General features: G+C 55.7%; 1 protein-coding gene across 8 annotated transcripts in view; it reads left to right on the top strand.

The window, feature by feature from the left end:
* Ksr1 (kinase suppressor of ras 1) overlaps window positions 1-18733 on the top strand; it is a 136950-nt gene that overhangs the window by 115053 nt on the left and 3164 nt on the right. For 3 of the 8 annotated variants that reach the window (XM_028866907.2, XM_037201307.1, XM_037201306.1), the window contains 11 exons: window positions 1217-1382; window positions 3746-3787; window positions 5812-5866; window positions 6414-6462; window positions 7157-7536; window positions 9783-9879; window positions 13763-13896; window positions 14542-14673; window positions 14873-15008; window positions 15754-15887; window positions 16792-16872. In XM_028866907.2, coding sequence (XP_028722740.1) covers window positions 1217-1382; window positions 3746-3787; window positions 5812-5866; window positions 6414-6462; window positions 7157-7536; window positions 9783-9879; window positions 13763-13896; window positions 14542-14673; window positions 14873-15008; window positions 15754-15887; window positions 16792-16872 — 1406 coding nt within the window. Of the gene's footprint in view, window positions 1-1216; window positions 1383-3745; window positions 3788-5811; window positions 5867-6413; window positions 6463-7156; window positions 7537-9782; window positions 9880-13762; window positions 13897-14541; window positions 14674-14872; window positions 15009-15753; window positions 15888-16791; window positions 16873-17881; window positions 18189-18733 lie in introns of those variants that run through there. The other 5 variants (XM_028866908.2, XM_028866913.2, XM_028866911.2 and 2 more) reach the window with 4 other exon arrangements.

Raw genomic sequence — 18733 nt, 5'->3', positions numbered from 1 at the left:
CACCTGTGATCCTAAGTGCCAAGCAAGAAAAGAAGGGAAGATCCTTGCCAACCAGCCGGGCCAGATCAGTGAGGGACCCTGCCTGAGAAAACAAGGGGGAAAGTGAAGGGAAAGATGTCCAGCATCTCAACCTCTGGCCTCCACACGTGTGTTCACATATGTGCACATACAAATGACACTCAAATGTCTTTAAAATCCAGAAGCCATTTCATTCTGACTAGAAACCATGCCTGTCCAAGGCTTGATGAGCCTGTCACCTGCATTTTGCAAGACGAGGCTGGACAGGTATTGGAACCGCAGTGTTGTAGTGAACCAGACCTGCCCCTGCAGTCCGTTCCTGGAGTCTCTTAGAATCTTCTCCCCATTTATGAGACAAGGTCTCATGTATCCCAGGCTGGTCTCTAACTCACTTTGTAGCCGAGGCTGGCTTTGAACTTCTGATCCTCCTGCTTCTGCCTCCTGAGTCCTGGGATTACAGGCCTCTTCCACTATGCCCAGGTTTTGCAGTACTGGGACCAAAACCAGGGCTTTGAGTGCTAGGCAAGCATCACACTGAGCCACATCCCCAGCTCCCAACCCCCAGCCCTGGAATTCTTAACCCTTCAAGATGGCAGACAACATTGGCCCAAGCTGTTGCCTCTTCTGGAATTTTGTGGGTTCTCTGAGAACCCTTGTACTTTTAGGACAAGATTAAAAAACCATAGAATCTACAGAGGGCCGGGCACATAGCAGAAGCTGCAGAAATGTTGGTCAGAGTATGAACTCAATTCATTAGGAAAGCAGGTGCCCAGCTCAGAGCCAGGTGGGTGCTGGGATGGGAGAGATGGTCGCCAGCAAACCAACCGTGCCTGTCTGCAGCTGACAAAGTGTATGTTAAGGTGCCTGGGTGCAGGAATTCGGGGAGCTATGGAAGGGTAAAGAGGAAGAGCATACGTAGTCCAGCTGGGGTTCAGATGGGCTTCGGGGGTGGGGGGAGTAGGAACTGCAGTAAGAAAGATGGGCAGGAATCCTTTAGGGGGAGGCCTCTAAGTGTCTTTTTATCGTATATTAGTCCCAGAAAGTCTTGGGGCTACAGAGCGGGCCCCAAGGATCTCCTGGATTGACCTCTGCCCCTGGAGGTGGGAGGAGGCGGGCAGAAAAGGAGGTCCCCAACAGGCTGGCAGCCGCTGAGTTGAGCCTGCAGCCCTGCCCCATCCTGGCATCTTTGGTCCTGCAGGAGCACCCTCCAGCGATGAACCTGGACTCCAGCAGCAACCCGTCCTCCACCACGTCCTCCACACCGTCCTCACCGGCGCCCTTCCTGACCTCATCCAACCCCTCGAGTGCCACCACGCCCCCCAACCCCTCGCCTGGCCAGCGGGACAGCAGATTCAACTTCCCAGGTACCACACCTCTGGGCTCTTCTGGGTCCTCAGGGACGGCCTCCGACCCTCTCCCAGTCTCCCCCGAGAGCCGTGTCCGCGGAGCATTTGTTGAGCATGGGACTAATGCTGTGGCGACCTTCTTACAGATGAGTTCGCTGGGCTTCAGAAAGGGGGCGTGGCTGGCCCTGCGCTGTGCAGTGGCGGAGTGAGGGCCAAACCCACGTCTGTCTAGCCCGGGGCCTGGGTTCTTGGGGTAACCCCAGGCTGCCTGCCTGTGCTTGTGGTGGCTTCTGCCCAGCATCAGCCTCTCCCAGGGCTGCCTTCTGAGTTCAGTTGTGACAGGCACAATGGGAAGCAGATAAAAAGGCCTACAAAAGGCCACTGGGCTTCTGTGACATACGCAGCTCTTTGATTGGGGCTGGCTGCTCAGATAAGACCTCACGTTCCTTTACCTGCCACCCAGAGACCTTGGGGAATTAGAATGAGGTGGTCTCCACTGAACAGGTGAAGACTGTGAGTCCTGGGCCAACCCTGGAGGGGCAGAGCCGAGCCCAGCTGCCCTCGGGGGTGGTACCCTGAAATGTCAGGAAGAGGCCAGGACTGCATCCTCTCTTGCCCTCGGTTCCGGTCAGGCACCCTGGGCTGCCCTGTCTCCGGGGACAATAGCAAAGCCCATTCACCCACATGGCACTGAGCTGTTGCCTTGGCATCCTTGGCAAGGGCAGCTCCGCTGTCGGTCAGCTGTGGCCTACCCAGTTTGCAGTCCTAGGGGGGAGTTGGAGCTCAGATGCAAATGTTTGCTGTAACCCGCAGGGTCCAGATCAGTCCCCCTGGCATTGTAACCCCGGGAAGACAGAGTGCCACCATGCCCCCCAACCTCTCACCTGGCTAGCGGGACCCACACTGACCCTATACACAGCCAGCAGTTGGCCAAGCAGCCTCTGGACCCACCGGGGACTTTGAGACTTCTTTTAGGGGTGGTGAGGGACCAGAGGGTGGGAGTCTTCTTTCTGTCACTTGTCCTTGTGCCTGCCTTAATATGCACGCGGCTGGAGTGCCCTTAACAATGACGTCTGTCCCGCACACCGCCCCACCCTGCCCCACCCTGTGGCTGAGCCGTGGCCTCTGGATTAGCTTCCTTTCCAGGTCTGATCTGCCTTGACTCTCTGAACAAGTCTCTTGCTAAACCCGTCTACTTTGGGTTTTTCTAAGAAGGGCTGCTTTGCAAAGACAAGGGACATAGAAAAAGTCCTTTTTATGATACTGATCAGACCCTGTCCACTTACACTGCTGACCCATAAGGGAAATGGGCCCATTGCCCTGCACAGAAGCCTTACTCTCTCCGTGATCTTTTTTTTTTTTTTTTTGGTTTTTCAAGACAGGGTTTCTCTGTGTAGCTTTGCGCCTTTCCTGGAACTCACTTGGTAGCCCAGGCTGGCCTCGAACTCACAGAGATTCGCCTGGCTCTGCCTCCCGAGTGCTGGGATTAAAGGCGTGCGCCACCACCGCCCGGCTCTCTCCGTGATCTTAGTGGACTCATGAACAATCCTTGGGGGGGGGCTGGGATGAGCCCCCAGGGAAGGACCCGGAACCCCTCCTGCCACCCGTGATGTCCTGCCCTGGGCCGTCCAGCAGCCTCACTGTGGCCCTTCACAGGAGAGCCTGGGCAAGCCTATGTACTCCCCTACAGACAGAAGGCACTGGGGGTGGGGGCTAACTGCCTCCCCAGGTCCCAGAGCCTTCTCATGGAGGAGAGCCAAGGTTAGGATCACCTGAGTCCCAACCACGTGCAAGGCCACAGCAGGAGAATAGAGCCCGTGTGTTTGAAACCAGCCCAGGCAAGATAGCGAGCATCTCAGGAACAAGCAGGTGGCATGCGATGATTCCCTGCCTGGAATCACAGCTCTTGGGAGGATCCGGAGCTCAGGCAGTGAGGTCAAGGTGCTCCTGGGTCAGGGTAGACTGGGGGGGAGGAGGCTGTTCTGCACACACTGCTGGACGTCCTCAGAGAATCGCTGTTCTCCCTACTCTACCTTTACCTCTTGACTCATGTGCATTTTCTGGAACAAAACCGGCCCCAACGTCGGTCGTCCCAGTGCTCACTGGCCGGGGCTGTGCAGCCGTGCGCCCACTGAGATGGTCCGTCCCCCACATGTAGTGCCGCCCTCCGCTCCTGGGCTCACCACGCCCCAACTCTTCTCTAGTGCGGTTCCTTCTTCCTGCATGGCTCCACCTTTCCTCACCAGAGCCCCCCCCCCTGGGGGGGGCAGAGCCACCTAAGCCAGTAACCAGCACCTGCCCCCCCCCGCGACCCCCGTCCACGCACCACCCCCCCCATGCCGCCTCTGCACTGTGTGACTCACCTCCTCTTCTGTTTTAAGCTGCCCACTTCATTCATCATAGACAGCAGTTTATCTTTCCAGGTGAGTCTTCCGCATGGGTCCACTAACTGCCCCCTGCTGTGACCCTCTGTCTCTTCCCGCCTGGTGCCTTCTCCCCGTGGGCTTGAGTTCACCGCAGCCGGTGGTGTGAACCCTAAGGTGGGCAGTACCTCGCTGGATGGGACCCTGGCTCAAGTCCGTCCTGTGCAGCCTCTGGCATAGACTGGGGGGGAACTGGTTCAAGGTCGCACTGCCCAGAAGTGACAGGATGAGAGCCCAGGACTCCGGTTTGCAGAATGAAGGGAGGGGGCTGCTTGCTGGTGCGTGGTGGAAAATGAGTGGCAAGGGAAAGCCAGATTGGGAAAGTCTTACAGGCATCGTCATCCTCTGTCAGCTGGCTTTGCCTTTCCCAGCCTTAACCCACAGTGCCACCTGCTGGTTGCCAGTGGAACTACCTCATTGCAGAAAGCTGGAAGGAAAAACTTTCCATTCCGTAAGGCAACCTTTGGATTTCCTCTCCAAAAACTATTTTGCACACTTCTGTATTTGCCCATTCCTTTCCCTTTAGGCTGTATAAGATCAATGCTTTTCACCTCCCACTGGAAGTACCCAACACTAGGGGCCTGTGTGCTTCAGACAACTCGAATAGTCTTTTTCTCTACCTTGCCAAGGCTGGAAACCCCAGTATTTTGGTTATTCCAGGCTTTTCTAGTCTCCAGATCAGCTCCCTTCAAGAATCGAGTTGGAACATTTGGTAACCAGTATCCCTGTAATTCCACTTAGGTGTGTCGGGGAAGGGCTGCCCCTTTTGTGTGGTGCCCCATTCCAAGGGCCTTCCGGGTTGCCAGCTCTAGGGTGTGCATGTACATTAGTGCCCCTCAGCTGGAGAACCACAGTACTTCTTCCTGAGCGGCCTGTTTTGCCCACAGTTGGGGGTGGGGCACCATGTACTAACTGAAACAGGAACACACGAAAACAGGGTGCACAATGCACTCCTTCGAGGGCAAGTGTGAGGCTTCCCAGACGTCTGCCCCTCCCCCCACATCTCACCCAGGACATGTGTAGCTTCTGGAGTGGCCTGAACATGTGTGAAAATGCTGGCCTGGCAGTCTGAAGGCGATAGGGAGGTGTCCGGAGAGGCCGGAGCAGATGCTTCCGAGGTCCATGGACCCCAACACGGCCCAGGATGTTGCGCACACGTGGGCATTGCCCCATCAGACGGCCCACAGCTTCTGTCAGAGTCGGGTTCCGCTGTGGAGAAAACCTTCCAGTGAAGACGATTAACTGAAGGCTGAGGGGAAGGTCTTTGTCCGAGGCAGGAAAGGGGCTGCTGATAGCGCGAGCTGTTGCCGTTTCCTGATTCTCTTTGTTGAGAGAGGGGAGCCCTGATCACTGCCCCGCTACTTTTCACTTGGTTCCACACGGGGGGGGGGGGGTGTCTCCTCCTGGTGTCCTAGAGCTGTGTCTTTGTGCTGCAGCTGGACCCCCTAGGGTCCAGGGGTCGGCCTCAGCTGCCAGCCCGGAGCTCCTGGTGCACACACTGGATTCCCTCTTCTTGCCCAGAGCTGTGATACCAGCCACCCAATCCCAGAGGCGGGAGCGGGGGCGGGGTGGGGGTGGGGTGGCAGCTACACCCGGTGCCAGGTGTCACAGCTGTTACCAGGTGCTGCCTAGCTGCCAGCCCTGCCACTGGCTAGGCGAAGGCTGTCCCTACTTTGAAAAATGACAGCCAGCCCTGCTTCCTACCACAAGGACCCTCTGCAGAAGTAGCAGGGTTAGCTGTTGCTACCTGTGGTATCATCTGGGCCCACGGCAGTGGTGTTAATTGTTGGGGTCTCTCTATAGAGTCACTCACCCAGGGCCTCTGCCTGGAGGGGGGGGGCAGCCGTGTAGACCAAAGGCTGTAGAGACTGAGTTTGTGTCCACTTGCAAAGCATGAACTGACCCTGGTGGAAGTGGCCTGATGAGCAGTGGCCGCTCAGGAGAGAAGGGGTGACCCCCGGGTGCTGGTCTTTGGGGATGATGGACAGCACACTCACACTTTGCTCCTGTTCTCTTTCCCACAGACATTTCCGCCTGTCCTCAGGCAGCCCCGCTCTCCAGCACAGCCGACAGCACACGGTATGAACCCCCTGCAGCCACCTCCCAACTCAGCCCTATGTATCTGACTCTCCGGTTCTGGGCCAGGCCGATGGGGAACGGGGCTGTGTCATCCTCGGAGCCTGGGGGTTATTTGCCTCCTGTCGGTCCAGTGAACACTGTATGGGGCTGTGTATACAGCAGCAGCAGGCTTGGGGCCCAGGAGGAAGTATAGGTGAACAGAGAGACCTGCCAAACATAACCCCTGTCTCTGGATCCCCCCCCCCCTCCATTAGGTTGCCTTGAGCACTTGGCTCCTGGTCCCTCAGTTCTCAGCCAGTGAAGTAGGTCTCTAAGTGGAACCACTTAGAGGAATTAAATTACATAAGTTCACACCGCAAGGAGGTGATAGCCAGGCCTCAAAGACAGGAGCGTGGGGCCCTGCCCCCTGTGCTACAAGGGCCAGGGTGATAGGTAACTGCCCACCCCCTCATCCTCACCCCCTCTAGTCAGCCTCCTTCCCGTGTCCACAGGGCCACCCTGGCCCAGCCCGGCATCTCCTTATTAACAAAGCCCGGTTCACTTTTAGGCCCGAGGACCAGCCCAAAGCAGACGTGCTGGGTGTTCAAGAAGCAGAGGTAAGTGGAAGTCACATGCATGAGGCCTAAAGTCTCTCTCTCCTTTCTTCTTGGGGTGCACAGGATCGGCGGGGGCCCAGGGGGATGAGGGTGCGGAGCCTGGTGCAGCAGGTGTGGACAGATGTGCACAGCAGGAAAGAATAGTGGGAAGTGCCAGCTGGAAGGACCTCTTTATTTTCCTGGCCTGACTCCCAACCCACAGGCCCAGGCCCTGGCCTGGGTGCTGAGTCAGTCGGCCTGGGATGGGGGCAGGCATCTCTAGGTTCTCAGAGCGTGACTGGCGGTTCTGATCAGTGTCAAGGACCGCCGTCTTCATCTTAAACAGGCATGGTAGTGCACGCCTGTAATCCCAGCCCTTGAGGTGATGGAGGTAGGAGGATCAGAAGTTCAAAGTCCTCCTCAGCTACATAGCAGGTTGGAAGCTAGCCTGGGCTACATGACACCCAGAAAGAAGCCACCATCTTGACCTTCAAACAGAAGTATGAACTAAGCCCGAGTCTCTGCAGAGCAGCATGGCTTAAAATGTTATTGCTGCTGGGGGGTGGGGTGGGGCATAGGAATCAGAAGGTGTGTGTTCAGACAGGAGACTATCAGAAGGAGGCCAGGGTGCCAGGCTTGGTGGCGCCTGGCCAGCACTCCAGGAAGAGAAGAAAGACCCAGACTCACTCCCCTCTCTCTGTTCAATTCTCCTCAGGCTGAGGAGCCCGAGGCGGGCAAGTCCGAGGCAGAAGACGATGAGGATGAGGTGGACGACCTCCCCAGCTCCCGCCGGCCTTGGCGGGGCCCCATCTCTCGAAAAGCCAGCCAGACTAGCGTGTACCTGCAGGAGTGGGACATCCCCTTTGAACAGGTGGAACTAGGCGAGCCCATTGGGCAGGGCCGCTGGGGCCGGGTGCATCGAGGCCGATGGCATGGCGAGGTGGCCATTCGGCTGCTGGAGATGGACGGCCACAATCAGGACCACCTGAAGCTGTTCAAGAAGGAGGTGATGAACTACAGGCAGACCAGGCACGAGAACGTGGTGCTCTTCATGGGGGCCTGCATGAACCCACCCCACCTGGCCATTATCACCAGGTGAGCCACGCCCCCTGGGCCCCTGAGCGCCACAGCTTCCCCGTCCCCGCAGCCTGCTGCTTCTGTGGCTGCCCTGGAGGATGCGGAAGGGTGATCAGAGAGAGGAAGAAGGAAACCAAAGATAAGGAATCATGTCCCCATCCACACTGCCCACCGATGTTTAAACATCAGAGCTGGGAGCGGCAGCGTACACCTGTAGTGCTAGCCCTTGGAGGCTGAGGCAGGGGGATCTTGAGTTTATGGTAGCCAGGGCTACATAGCAAGACCTTGTCTCTCCTCAAAAGACATAAATAAAGAGACCCCTCTGAGCATAAAGAGAATCCCAGTGTCTTATAAAAGACACAAAACTGGCTTATACCACTTTGCTTGGATACTTCCCCCCACAGAAGTGAGTGTGGTTAACCTCAGTATTCCTCTCATTAAAATGAAGCGGATTGGGGGCCAGCGAGATGGCTCAGCGGGGAAGGGCGCTTGCTGCGCAAACCTAACAACCTGATTCTGACTCCCGGAGCCGATGATGAGAGAGAATAGACTCCCACAAGTTGTCCTCTGGCCTCCGCAGGCACCCCGCGGTGTGTGCACACATGCACACACGTACACGTGCAAAAATAGATAATTTAATTAAAAACACGCGACTAAGACTGTGCTGGTTCGCACTTTACTTCTGTTGGTTGACGGTAGGCCTGAGGTCTACTTCGGGGTGCATGTGCGGCCGTGGGGTGAGCCCAGTGCCTTGTGCATTCGGCGAGTGCTGTGCTGAGCTGTACCCCAGTCCTCACATTTTGGTATCTTGATGGTGTATCGCCTGTTTTGTACTTCAGCAAGCATTCTGGGACTCACTTGTCATTCTCCGTGGAAAACATTATCTGTCCGTCCGTCCGTCCGTCCGTCCGTCCGTGTCCCGTCCCCCCCCCAGCAGCAGGCCTAGATACAGAAACAGTTGCCTGAAAAAAAAGTCAAGAAACAGTTGACTTTAAAATCAAAGGGGCCGGGGAGAAGGCTCAGCGGGTGAGCACACCCGTGTGAGCATGAGGTTCTGGGTTTACAGATGTGTGTGTTGCCAAACACGCACAGATATGGCCCCTTGGTAGAGCCTTGGCTGTCCTGGAACTCGCTATGTAGGCCAGGCTGGCCTCGAACTCAGATTCACCTGCTCCTGCCTCCTGGGTGCTGAGAATAAAGGCGTATCCCATCAGGCCCAGCTTCACACTTGGCTTTGTAAGTGGGTACTGGAACCAAACTCAGGTATTCATGACTTCCACGCTATGGAGCCAAGAGAACATGGGGTGTCCTGGACCTGGACCCTGTGCTTTGGGGGGAAGCAAGTGGCCCACCCCATACAAACAACTGGTGTTTCCCTTAACACAGTGAATGAGTAAAATTTGCCATTTTTCTCAGAGATAAAGAACTCCTGAACAGTGTCAGATCACTAGCGTCCCCTGACCCAGTCTATAGAATTCCAGCTCAAAGCAGGACAGCGAGTCCCCAGGGAGTCCACTTGTGGGTGTCCCAGCTCTGCAGCCTCCTCCGCCACCCATCCACCCTCCTCTCACGCAAGCCTCCCATTCCTGAGGAGCTTAGACTTAGTGGAAGGGGCCACCCAGAGAGGAACAGCATAATACTCAGCAGCAGGATGTGATGCCCTGGGGTCTGCCTGTAATGATCATCTTTGTGGTGAGCCCAGAGGCTCCGTGGAGCCTGGTGTGAGTCCTGGAGGCCGAGTTCTTCCCCGTCTGAGTTCTGCCGCTCGGCCCCTGTCCCTCTTGACCCTGTGAAGATGGGCTGCCCTGAATGGCTCTGAGTGTGGTCGAGCTGTTTCCTTGTGCAGGGGAGAGCTGGCAGGCCATGCACCTCCAGGCATGGCACGTGTGCATGTATATGTAAGCGTGTCTAGTCGGGCTCCAGCTGGAGTCTTGGTTAAAGAACACATGGGTTTGCCGGGCGGTGGTGGCGCACGCCTTTAATCCCAGCACTCGGGAGGCAGAGACAGGCGGATCTCTGTGAGTTCGAGGCCAGCCTGGGCTACCAAGTGAGTTCCAGGAAAGGCGCAAAGCTACACGGAGAAACCCTGTCTCGAAAAACCAAAAAAAAAAAAACCAAAGAACACATGGGTTCATGGCTTGTGTTGGTTGGGATGGAGAACCTTCCAGGAAGAAGTGGGCCCAGTCCCCCTGTCAGGGTCCATGGGGATGGGATCAGCCTGTAGCAGCTCTCGATCTCTTTCCAACCCCCACTACCTTCAACAGTTTCTGCAAGGGGCGAACCTTGCACTCATTCGTGAGGGACCCCAAGACGTCTCTGGACATCAACAAGACGAGGCAGATCGCCCAGGAGATCATCAAGGTAAAGGTGGGGTGGGGGTGGGGGTCCCCGCTGCCTCTAGAGCTCTTGGTCCTTCCCCAGGCCATATCTGCCTGTACCGGGTGCTTTGTGGCTCCTCTGCCTCCTAGCTGGGGCACCTCAGCCTGGTCCCCTGTCTTACCCAATCAAACCCAGAGCTCGCCACTCAGTTGGCGTTAATAGAACTGAATTAGCTCTGAAGAAACTCTGTGTATTCTAAAGACAGTGTCACTCTAGCTGTGTGACCTCAGGGAGCTTGTTTAGCCTCTCTGAGGCTCAGCTTCCTCCCCTATAGATCCAGCACAGCCTCCTTGACTCGGTCAGAGCAGAAACAGAAGGAAGTCATCCATACAGGGACCAGTTGGCACGGAGCTAGTACGTGGTGAGGGTTTCTTAGCATCATCAGTGGGGAACAGAGTGTTTCACTTCAGGGCATCAAAAGACCAAACTTGGACTGGAGAGATGACGCAGCAGTTAAGAGCACTGGCTGCTCTTCCAGAGGACCCAGGTTCAGTTCCCAGCACCCACATGGCAGCTCACAACTGTCTATAACTCCAGTTCCAGAGGATCTGACACCCTCACACAGATAAACATGCAGGCAAAACACCAATGCACATAAAATAAAAATAAATCATTAAAAATATATAAATAGATTTAAAAAATTTTGAAGAGCCCCACACTTTTTGCAAATTATTTGCAGTTTTCCAAATCTCGGCTTCCAGGGAGCAGGTCCTTTTGTCCAGCGCAGGCAACTCTTTTCCTTTTGTTTTTTCTTTCTTTCTTTCTTTCTTTTTTATGGTTTTCCGAGACAGGGTTCCTCTGTATAGCTTTGCACCTTTCCTGGAACTCGCTTTGGAGACCAGGCTGGCCTCGAACTCACAGAGATCGCCTGCCTCTGCCTCCCAAGTGCTGGGATTAAAGGCCTGCACCACCACCGCCCAGCTGGCAGCTCTTTTCCATTCCCTACTCATTTAAAAACTAATTAAAGAGAGCTTCTCACTCATTGCTTATCCAGACTATTAAGAGGGCTGGAGAGGTGGCTCAGTGGTGAAGAGTACTTGTTGTTCTTGCAGAGGACCTGGGTTGATTCCCAGCACCCACATAGTGGTTCGTAACCATCCATAACTCCAGTTCTGGGGGACCTGACACCCTCTTCTGACCTCCGTGTACACCAAGCACACACAAGATGTATATGTGCATTCAGGCAAAGCACACATAAAATGAATAAATCTAATTTTAAAAAAGCCAAGTACCATGAATATAAATCCCAGAGCTAGGAAGGCTGAGGCAGGAGGATTGAGAGTTTAAAATCAGCCTGGACCACATAGGGAAGGGAGACTGTTATCTACAAAACAGAAAACCTAGAATATTGAATAAGACTTCCTCTCTTGCCGGGCAGTGGTGGTGCACACCTTTAATCCCAGCACTCAGGAGGCAGAGGCAGGTGGATCTCTGAGTTTGAGGCCAGCCTGGGCTACAGAGTGAGTTCCAGGACAGGCTCCAAAGCTATGCAGAGAAACCCTGCCTCAAAAAACAAAGACTTCCTCTCTTTAAAACAAAAACAACCTCAAAGCTGTGTTGAAAAGCTGCAGCCTCTCAGGATGGGGATGTGACTCAGTCGGTCAGTGATTGACTAGCGTGCACAAAGACACGTGTTCAGTCCCCAGCACCATAAGCAGGGCACACTGGCACACACCTGTAATCCCAGGCCTTGGGAGATGGAGACAGGAGGATCAGAAGTTCAAGGTCGTCCTTGGCTACCAAGCAGATTCAAGGCTAGCCTGAGCTACATGAAACTCTGTCTCAGAAAAAAAGAGCTGCCCCTTGCCGCTGTGCATCAGCTGGCCTTCCTTCAGACCCCTCCCCCCCCCCCCCCTTCTCCTTCCCCTCTTCTCTCTGGCCATTTTGTATATGTGGACGTCTTTGGAAAAGGTAAAAATCACAATGGCATTTGGGGACAAACCAGGATTTCAGTCTGCCCCTTTCTTTCCCATGGCCATGTTTAGAAATTAAACTTCAGGCCGGAAACCTAAGGTGTCACTTCTGCCTCAGGTGTGATCTTTCACCAAGGACTCTGCTCCACCCCCTCCCTCCTTCCCCCTCCTTCCTCCCCCTCCCCCTCAGAACTGGGAGCACCAATGCACATGAGTCACAAGAGTCAAGGCCACCAGGCTGGTCACTTCCAGGGCCCAGGAGGAAAGTGACTCAAGGTTCTGGAGATGCCTCTTGTCACCCCTCGCTCCTTCTACGTCCTTCCTGCTCAGCTCCACCCCGCCCCCGCCCCGCCCACTTCCTTTTTGGAGTGATCTGAGATTCGCTGAGGTCGAAGCTGAGCAGAGGGACCTGACCTCGGGTTGCCGTGGAGACCCCGGGCAATCCTGGGGAAGGAATGGTCCCAGGCTCAGCTCTAGAGCCTGTCTCTTTAACCGGACCCTTTCCAGCCGCCACACCTGGGTTTTGTGTGTCTGGGTGGCTTTGTTTTGTTTTGTTACAGGGACTCATGTAGCCTAGGCTACCCTCAAATTCACTGTGTAGCTGAGGATGACTTTAAACCCCTGCCTCCACCTCTCAAGTGCTGGGATTACAAGTGTAACCAACCCCCTGACCCCCATGCAGGGCCTGTGGTGGGAGTAAGCCTCGGAGAGGGACAGCTACTCGTCCTTCGGTTCCCACAGTGGAACCTGTCACTCCAGCACCTGGGCCGTGGGCTCTGTGCCCCTGATCCTTGAATGGTCAGGCCAGAGCAATCACTGCTGGGCATCGCCCACCACATTTCACCTGGTGGATGAAGAGGCAGAGTCTCAGAGAGGCCAGCACTGTGCCCAAGCCCACACAGTGCTAACCAAGCACAGATGGAGTATGGAACTCAGACTTCAGGCTTCATCTGGGGCCCCTGCTACCATGGCGAGGTAGCATCCTAGAAATGTCTCTTTTACCTGCCCCGAGTGTCACCCTGCCTAAGAGCAGAGGCCAGCTAGTGAACTCCTGAGAGCCTGCCCTTTGCCTGAGTCTGGATAGTATAGTGATCAAATCTGTTTCTAAGATTCTCTCTCTCTCTCTCTCTCTCTCTCTCTCTCTCTCTCTCTCTCTCTCTCTCTCTCTCTCTGTGTGTGTGTGTGTGTGTGTATGTGTGTATGTGTGTGTGTGTGTGTGTGTGACTGCTGTATGTGCCTGTTGCATGTTTGTGTGTGTGTGTGTGTGTGTGTGTGTGTGTGTGTGTGTGTGTGACTGCTGTATGTGCCTGTTGCATGTTTGTGTGTGTGTGTGTGTGTGTGTGTGTGTGTGTGTGTGACTGCTGTATGTGCCTGTTGCCCACAGAGACCAGAAATGGGCACTGGATTCCTTGGAACTAGAGTTACAGATGGCTGTGAGCCACCTCTGAGGGTGCTGGGAACCGAACTCTGGTCCTCTGCAAGAGAAGGACGCACTCCTAACCACTGAGCCATCACCCCCAGCCCTGATTATTTAAAATTGGTAACGCTAAGTCCTGAACACGGGACTGTGAGCATGCTAAGCACACACTTGACTGCCCGTATCATCGGTCTTGACACTCCTTGACCTCTGCTCACTGTCCGTCACCACGTCCATGCCTCACACCTTACCCAAGTCTGAGGTGGCTATTTGGCAGCAGAGTGGCATAGAAAGAGCATGAACTCAATGAGGTCAGATCTGGGCTCCATGTTTAACTGCTGTGTGGCTTGCGGCAAGTCACTTGCCCTCTCTGAGCCTCGGTTGCGTCATCTGTAAGGTGAGGACAGTATCCTGCCTGCTGTCTGTATGAAGATAGGATGGGGAGTGGGGGGTAATGTGTCTTGCCCTGAATACAGCTCAGCCTCCATCTCTTAGCATCCCCCCCCCCTCTGACACAAGGTTGGCTGTCTTGCAGGGGATGGGCTATCTTCACGCCAAGGGCATTGTGCACAAAGACCTCAAGTCCAAGAATGTCTTTTATGACAACGGCAAAGTGGTCATCACAGACTTCGGGCTGTTCGGGATCTCGGGCGTGGTCCGGGAGGAACGGTGAGTTGGCCGTGGGTGTCTGCATGGGTCAGCGGGAGCCGCAGCGCTGCATGGGTGTGCAGTGCCCCTGGCTGCATCGTTGGCGAGAGCCTTCCCTGCACAGGCCAGGTTGCCTCGGTTCCTGGTGCTGCCCATGCGGTTTCAGTCCATGTTTAGGTCCCCCGTGGTACTTGATTCCCAGGTGGGGGCACCCATGGAGGCCGAGTCCCCCGGCACATGCAGCTTGGCTACCCAGGGATGGGCGAGGGGCCCGGCTTGTATCCCCTTGACGAGAAAGAGCATTTTACTTCCTGTGACTAGAGAGGGGTTGGGTGTCAAGAAAAGCTCCTCCATAAGAGTGGGGTGGTGTCTCAAGGAAGATTGACAGGCCAGAGCATCCGCGTGCAGGTTTGGCATCTGCAGACAGGCCAGGGGTCCTCGACAGCCCAGCCACTCAGTACAGGGAACGAAACCCTGTCACCAGCAGCTCCCTGCTGTTCCCAGCTGTGCTGTCCCCTTTCTAGAAGTGTTCAGCCTGTTCACGGGTAAGGGAGAACTCCATGTTCTTCTCTGGGCTTTCTCCACCACATGTGAGGGGGCCCAGAGGTGTACAGTCGGGCCACCTGCTCCCCACTGAGGGGCCCGTGCCCTTGTCCTGGCCCCCAGGCGTGAGAACCAGCTGAAGCTGTCCCATGACTGGCTGTGCTATCTGGCCCCCGAGATTGTTCGAGAAATGACACCCGGGAGGGATGAGGACCAGCTGCCCTTCTCCAAAGCTGCTGACGTCTATGCGTTCGGGTGAGTGGGCCACCGGCACTCAGGTACGGTGGTGGCCGCCGGGTTAGGAAGTGTGCCCTGGGAAGCCATGGCTGTGCTCCTTGATATTGGGGTGACCGTGTCTTGGACCTCTGGCTCCTAACGCGGGCAACCCCTAGAACCTCCTGAAGGGTTCTGTGCAGCTCCAGTCGGTGGCTCACACCGTGGTGTGTCTCCGTAGGACTGTGTGGTATGAGCTGCAGGCAAGAGACTGGCCCTTTAAACACCAGCCTGCAGAGGCCTTGATCTGGCAGATCGGAAGCGGGGAAGGAGTGAGGCGTGTCCTGGCGTCTGTCAGCCTGGGGAAGGAAGTCGGCGTGAGTAGAGGGAAGCAGGGCCCAAGGGTGGGCTGGGCCTGCCTGTGACATGACTGACCTCCACTCACTCACCCGGGAAGGACCCCAGGGAGGGTCTCTTGTCTTTCCTAAGGCACTGACGTCATTGTAGTTAAGAACCAAAGCCTGTGTTGCCTAGCCGGGGGTAGATGGTGTCTTGTGATGACCACGTGGGCAGGCCACCCTCCTGGGTGTCAGGGCTGCTGTAGAAGGTGCTGTGGGACTGAGTGGACCCTGAGAGAAGGCCTTCCTTCCGTCACGGCAGCCGTTCTGCGGGTTATCGGCTGCTTCTCCTGTATTGGTTCTTGTCCCGCCCGTCTCTGCTCCGGTAGCACTGAGACGCCCCCTGGTGGCAGCCCCACCCTGTATACATTCCCAGACCATCATCGCGTTCACCTCTGGACACTTCCCATCTGGCAAAGGCCACCTGCCTTCATTGCCCCCTCTCTCCTGTTTTTCGTTCTGCTTGACTTGGTCCCTTTGGGAAGGACAAGTTGAGGAGGAAGGAGAACAGGCAAGTTCCTTTTGACCTGGGAGGTCGGTGGCTCATCTAAAACACTTACTTCCCAGGGTTCTGCATCCACAGTTGTGCAGGGCCCTTGGGAACTTCACAGGGGCCCTTAGGAAGTGTCCCATCCATGCGCCTCCCTCCCTCCCTCCCTCCCTCCCTCCCTCCCTCCCTCCCTCCCAGCTGCCCATGCTCCCCTGACCACGGTGCTCTTTGCAGGAGATCCTGTCTGCCTGCTGGGCTTTCGACCTACAGGAGAGACCCAGCTTCAGCCTGTTGATGGAGATGCTGGAGAAGCTGCCCAAGCTGAACCGGCGGCTCTCCCATCCCGGGCACTTTTGGAAGTCGGCTGAGTAAGTACTCCCGCCATGAGCTAGACGTGCCATCAGATCCCGGAGAGCCTCCGTCTGGAGGGTGTAAGGGCGCCCTCTGCTGGACCTGCATCAGACTGCGATCTGGGGCTTCCACAGAGCAGAGAGGTTGACAAAGGAATCTCACCTACCCGGTTGGTGCTAGAGGCAGATGCCTCCAGTTTCCACCTGTGGGAATCTACATGTCACTGTATTAGATCATCACTGACACCAAGCCCAGGCTAGACCAGGGTGAGAAAGTTATGCCTGAGAAGAGAAGGGTCAGAGGTCACGACCATGTGGGTCCCAAAACAGCCCCTAACAAGCAGCATCGGTATTGCTTAGGCTGGTACCGACCCGGTTGCTGAGCTGTTGAGCACTGAAATCTTGCTGTCCCTTCATGGGCCATGCCACTCAGCTGGGTAGCGCTGGGGTCGACAGAAGCCTTTCCCCTGAGCTGCTGGAGGTCTCGGGCCCTCTGAATACAGGCTTCCTCCTCTACCAAAGCATGCCTGCACCAGGCAGGCACTGGCATTCCAAGATGACTCCTCATCCTGGAAACCAGTCAGCCCGTCCCTCCCATCTCACAGATGGGAAACTGAGTCCACGCGTGGGAGCCCACAGCCGCCGGCTCCCACACGTCTGCTCCCAGTCTCTGCTTCTCCAGACACGGGGGCCGCTAACTCTCACTTTCTCTTTTCTTCCCCCTTGGCTCTGTCGCTTTTCATTTTCGGGGGGTGGCGGATGCACTGGCCTGGCCTGTCATCTGTCTTGTGTCATCTTTCCCGCCCCTCCACCCCGACTCCTCCACCTGCCTGCTGGCTGCCATCACCCACCGGGCCGCCTGGCTGGACCGGATCGGACGGCTCTCTTCAACTGCTGGTGAAATGGTCTCGGGCACCCCCAGCCGCTGGCGGAGCCGCTACTACGGGAAAGGACGCTATGGTCACCCTGACTTTAAGAGTTCCTGTCCGGGTCTGGAGGAATAGTGTGTTTCCTTCACTTCTCTCCTCTCCTGCCTGTGTGTGGCCGGCCCATCGCATACCCACCCTTCCCCTTCCGTCTCTGCATGCTAGCTGCTCCTCACATCCATGCTTTCACTCCCGTAATCCACAGTGACCTCTTGCAGCTGAAATGGCCACCAGCAGGGGCCCCTGGGCTCGTGGTTCTCACAGAGGGATGTGGCAGGCAGGGCCCCTCTCCATACCACGTGGGCTAGCATGTGGCTGAGGGAGAATGAGCTCTGTGAGCCAAGCCCCCCAAATCCCGCTTCTGGGTGAAGCTCCGAGGAAGAGAATCCAGTGAGCTAGTTGTGGTAGCATAAGCCTGTTATCCCAGCATCCAGGAGGACGAGGCAGGGGGATTTTAAGTTTGGGTCCAGCCTGGGATACACAGTGAAATCTCAGAAATGAAAGCACCAGTGGCAGCTGGGCATGGTGGCGCACACACCTTTAATCCCAATTTCAGAGGCAGAGGCAGGTGGGTCTCTGTGAGTTCAAGGCCAGCCTGGTCTACGTAGTGAGAGCCAGGAGAGACCCTGTCTCAAACAAACAAAGTATCAGCGAATTGCTGGGGGTGAGACTCGATGTTAGAGCTCTTGCTTAGCATAGATGAGGCTGGGGTCTGGGCCCAGCACTACAAGTATTAGTAATATTAATAATAATAATAATAATAATAGTAGTAGTAGTAGTAATTATAAGAGGGGAGGGAAAGGATCAAGTGAGCAGAAGTAATAATCTCTAGGAAGCCAATTTGACCATCACAAGGAGCTGTGGGCTTAAGGAGCTGAGGGCTGCCTGGAACGGCCCTGTGGGGACATGGAAAAGCTTCCTTGTGCCCACATCCCCTGTCAAACTTACCCTGCTGCCACTCTGAGGGGTGAAGTTGGGGATCCTATTCTCTGCAGGCAGCAGGTCCCTGGGCAGCTGCTCTGGTCAGGCTCTGTGCCCCAGCTCCTTCAGGCTCCGGTTCTGACGCTGCTCTTTCTCTGTCTGTAGGTTGTAGGCCTGGCTGCCTTGCATGCCTCAGGGCTTCCTTCCTCCTAATCGCCAGCTCAGCTCCGTGACTTCTGCTAAGACTCAAAATGCCAGCGGGCACTAACCCAGGGGATGCCATCTCTGCTGCTCCGGTCCCCCCCTCCAGACTCCTTCCTGTGCTCTGTTTTTAACAACGGCCCCTCCCCTGCACATGGCCTGCGGGCACCTGACTTGAGTCACTGCCAGGGGAGGATGGCACTAACGGGGTGACCCCTCAAGGCGGAAGAACAGCTCTCAGCTGCCTTCGTGGATGAGACGGTCTTTTCTCTCTTGTTCTCCCAAGAGTGGCTCTTGCTTGTGTTCCTCTGGTCCCTAGCCCCTACTAACACCTTCATGAGCTCCTGCTGAGCATGCTCAGAGGATGGGGAGGGGCTTGGCAACCCTGGAACGTTGTCCTGTAAGGGATGTAGTGGTTCAGAGCTGCCCAGACCTAGCCCTGAGGTCATGGGCCCTGTCTAGAGTCTTGTGTCTGTCTTGTGAAGACAAAGGACAGTAGGCATGCAAACACACACACACACACACACACACACACACACACACACACACAAATACACACAAATCGTATTGCCATATGGGGAAGACATCAGTTCAGAAGGGCTGGGTCCTTAGGAGTCCCACTCAGAAATGTTGTTCTAAGCGAAGTGATACCTGTCACTCAGTAATGGAGACAGAGCTATTCTCACATCTGCTAGGGGTTCCATGGCCCTGACCAGATTTCTGCAGTTGGGCTCAGGATTCTGCTCCATAGTGGCTCCAGTGGACCCCACGTGAGCACCATTTCTCAAAGGAGTGTGTGCCATCAGCCCTGATACA

This window comes from Peromyscus leucopus, chromosome 8b, assembly GCF_004664715.2.
Source record: "Peromyscus leucopus breed LL Stock chromosome 8b, UCI_PerLeu_2.1, whole genome shotgun sequence".
Taxonomy (NCBI): Eukaryota; Metazoa; Chordata; class Mammalia; order Rodentia; family Cricetidae; genus Peromyscus; species Peromyscus leucopus.
This window is presented reverse-complemented; position numbering and strand designations above follow the sequence as displayed.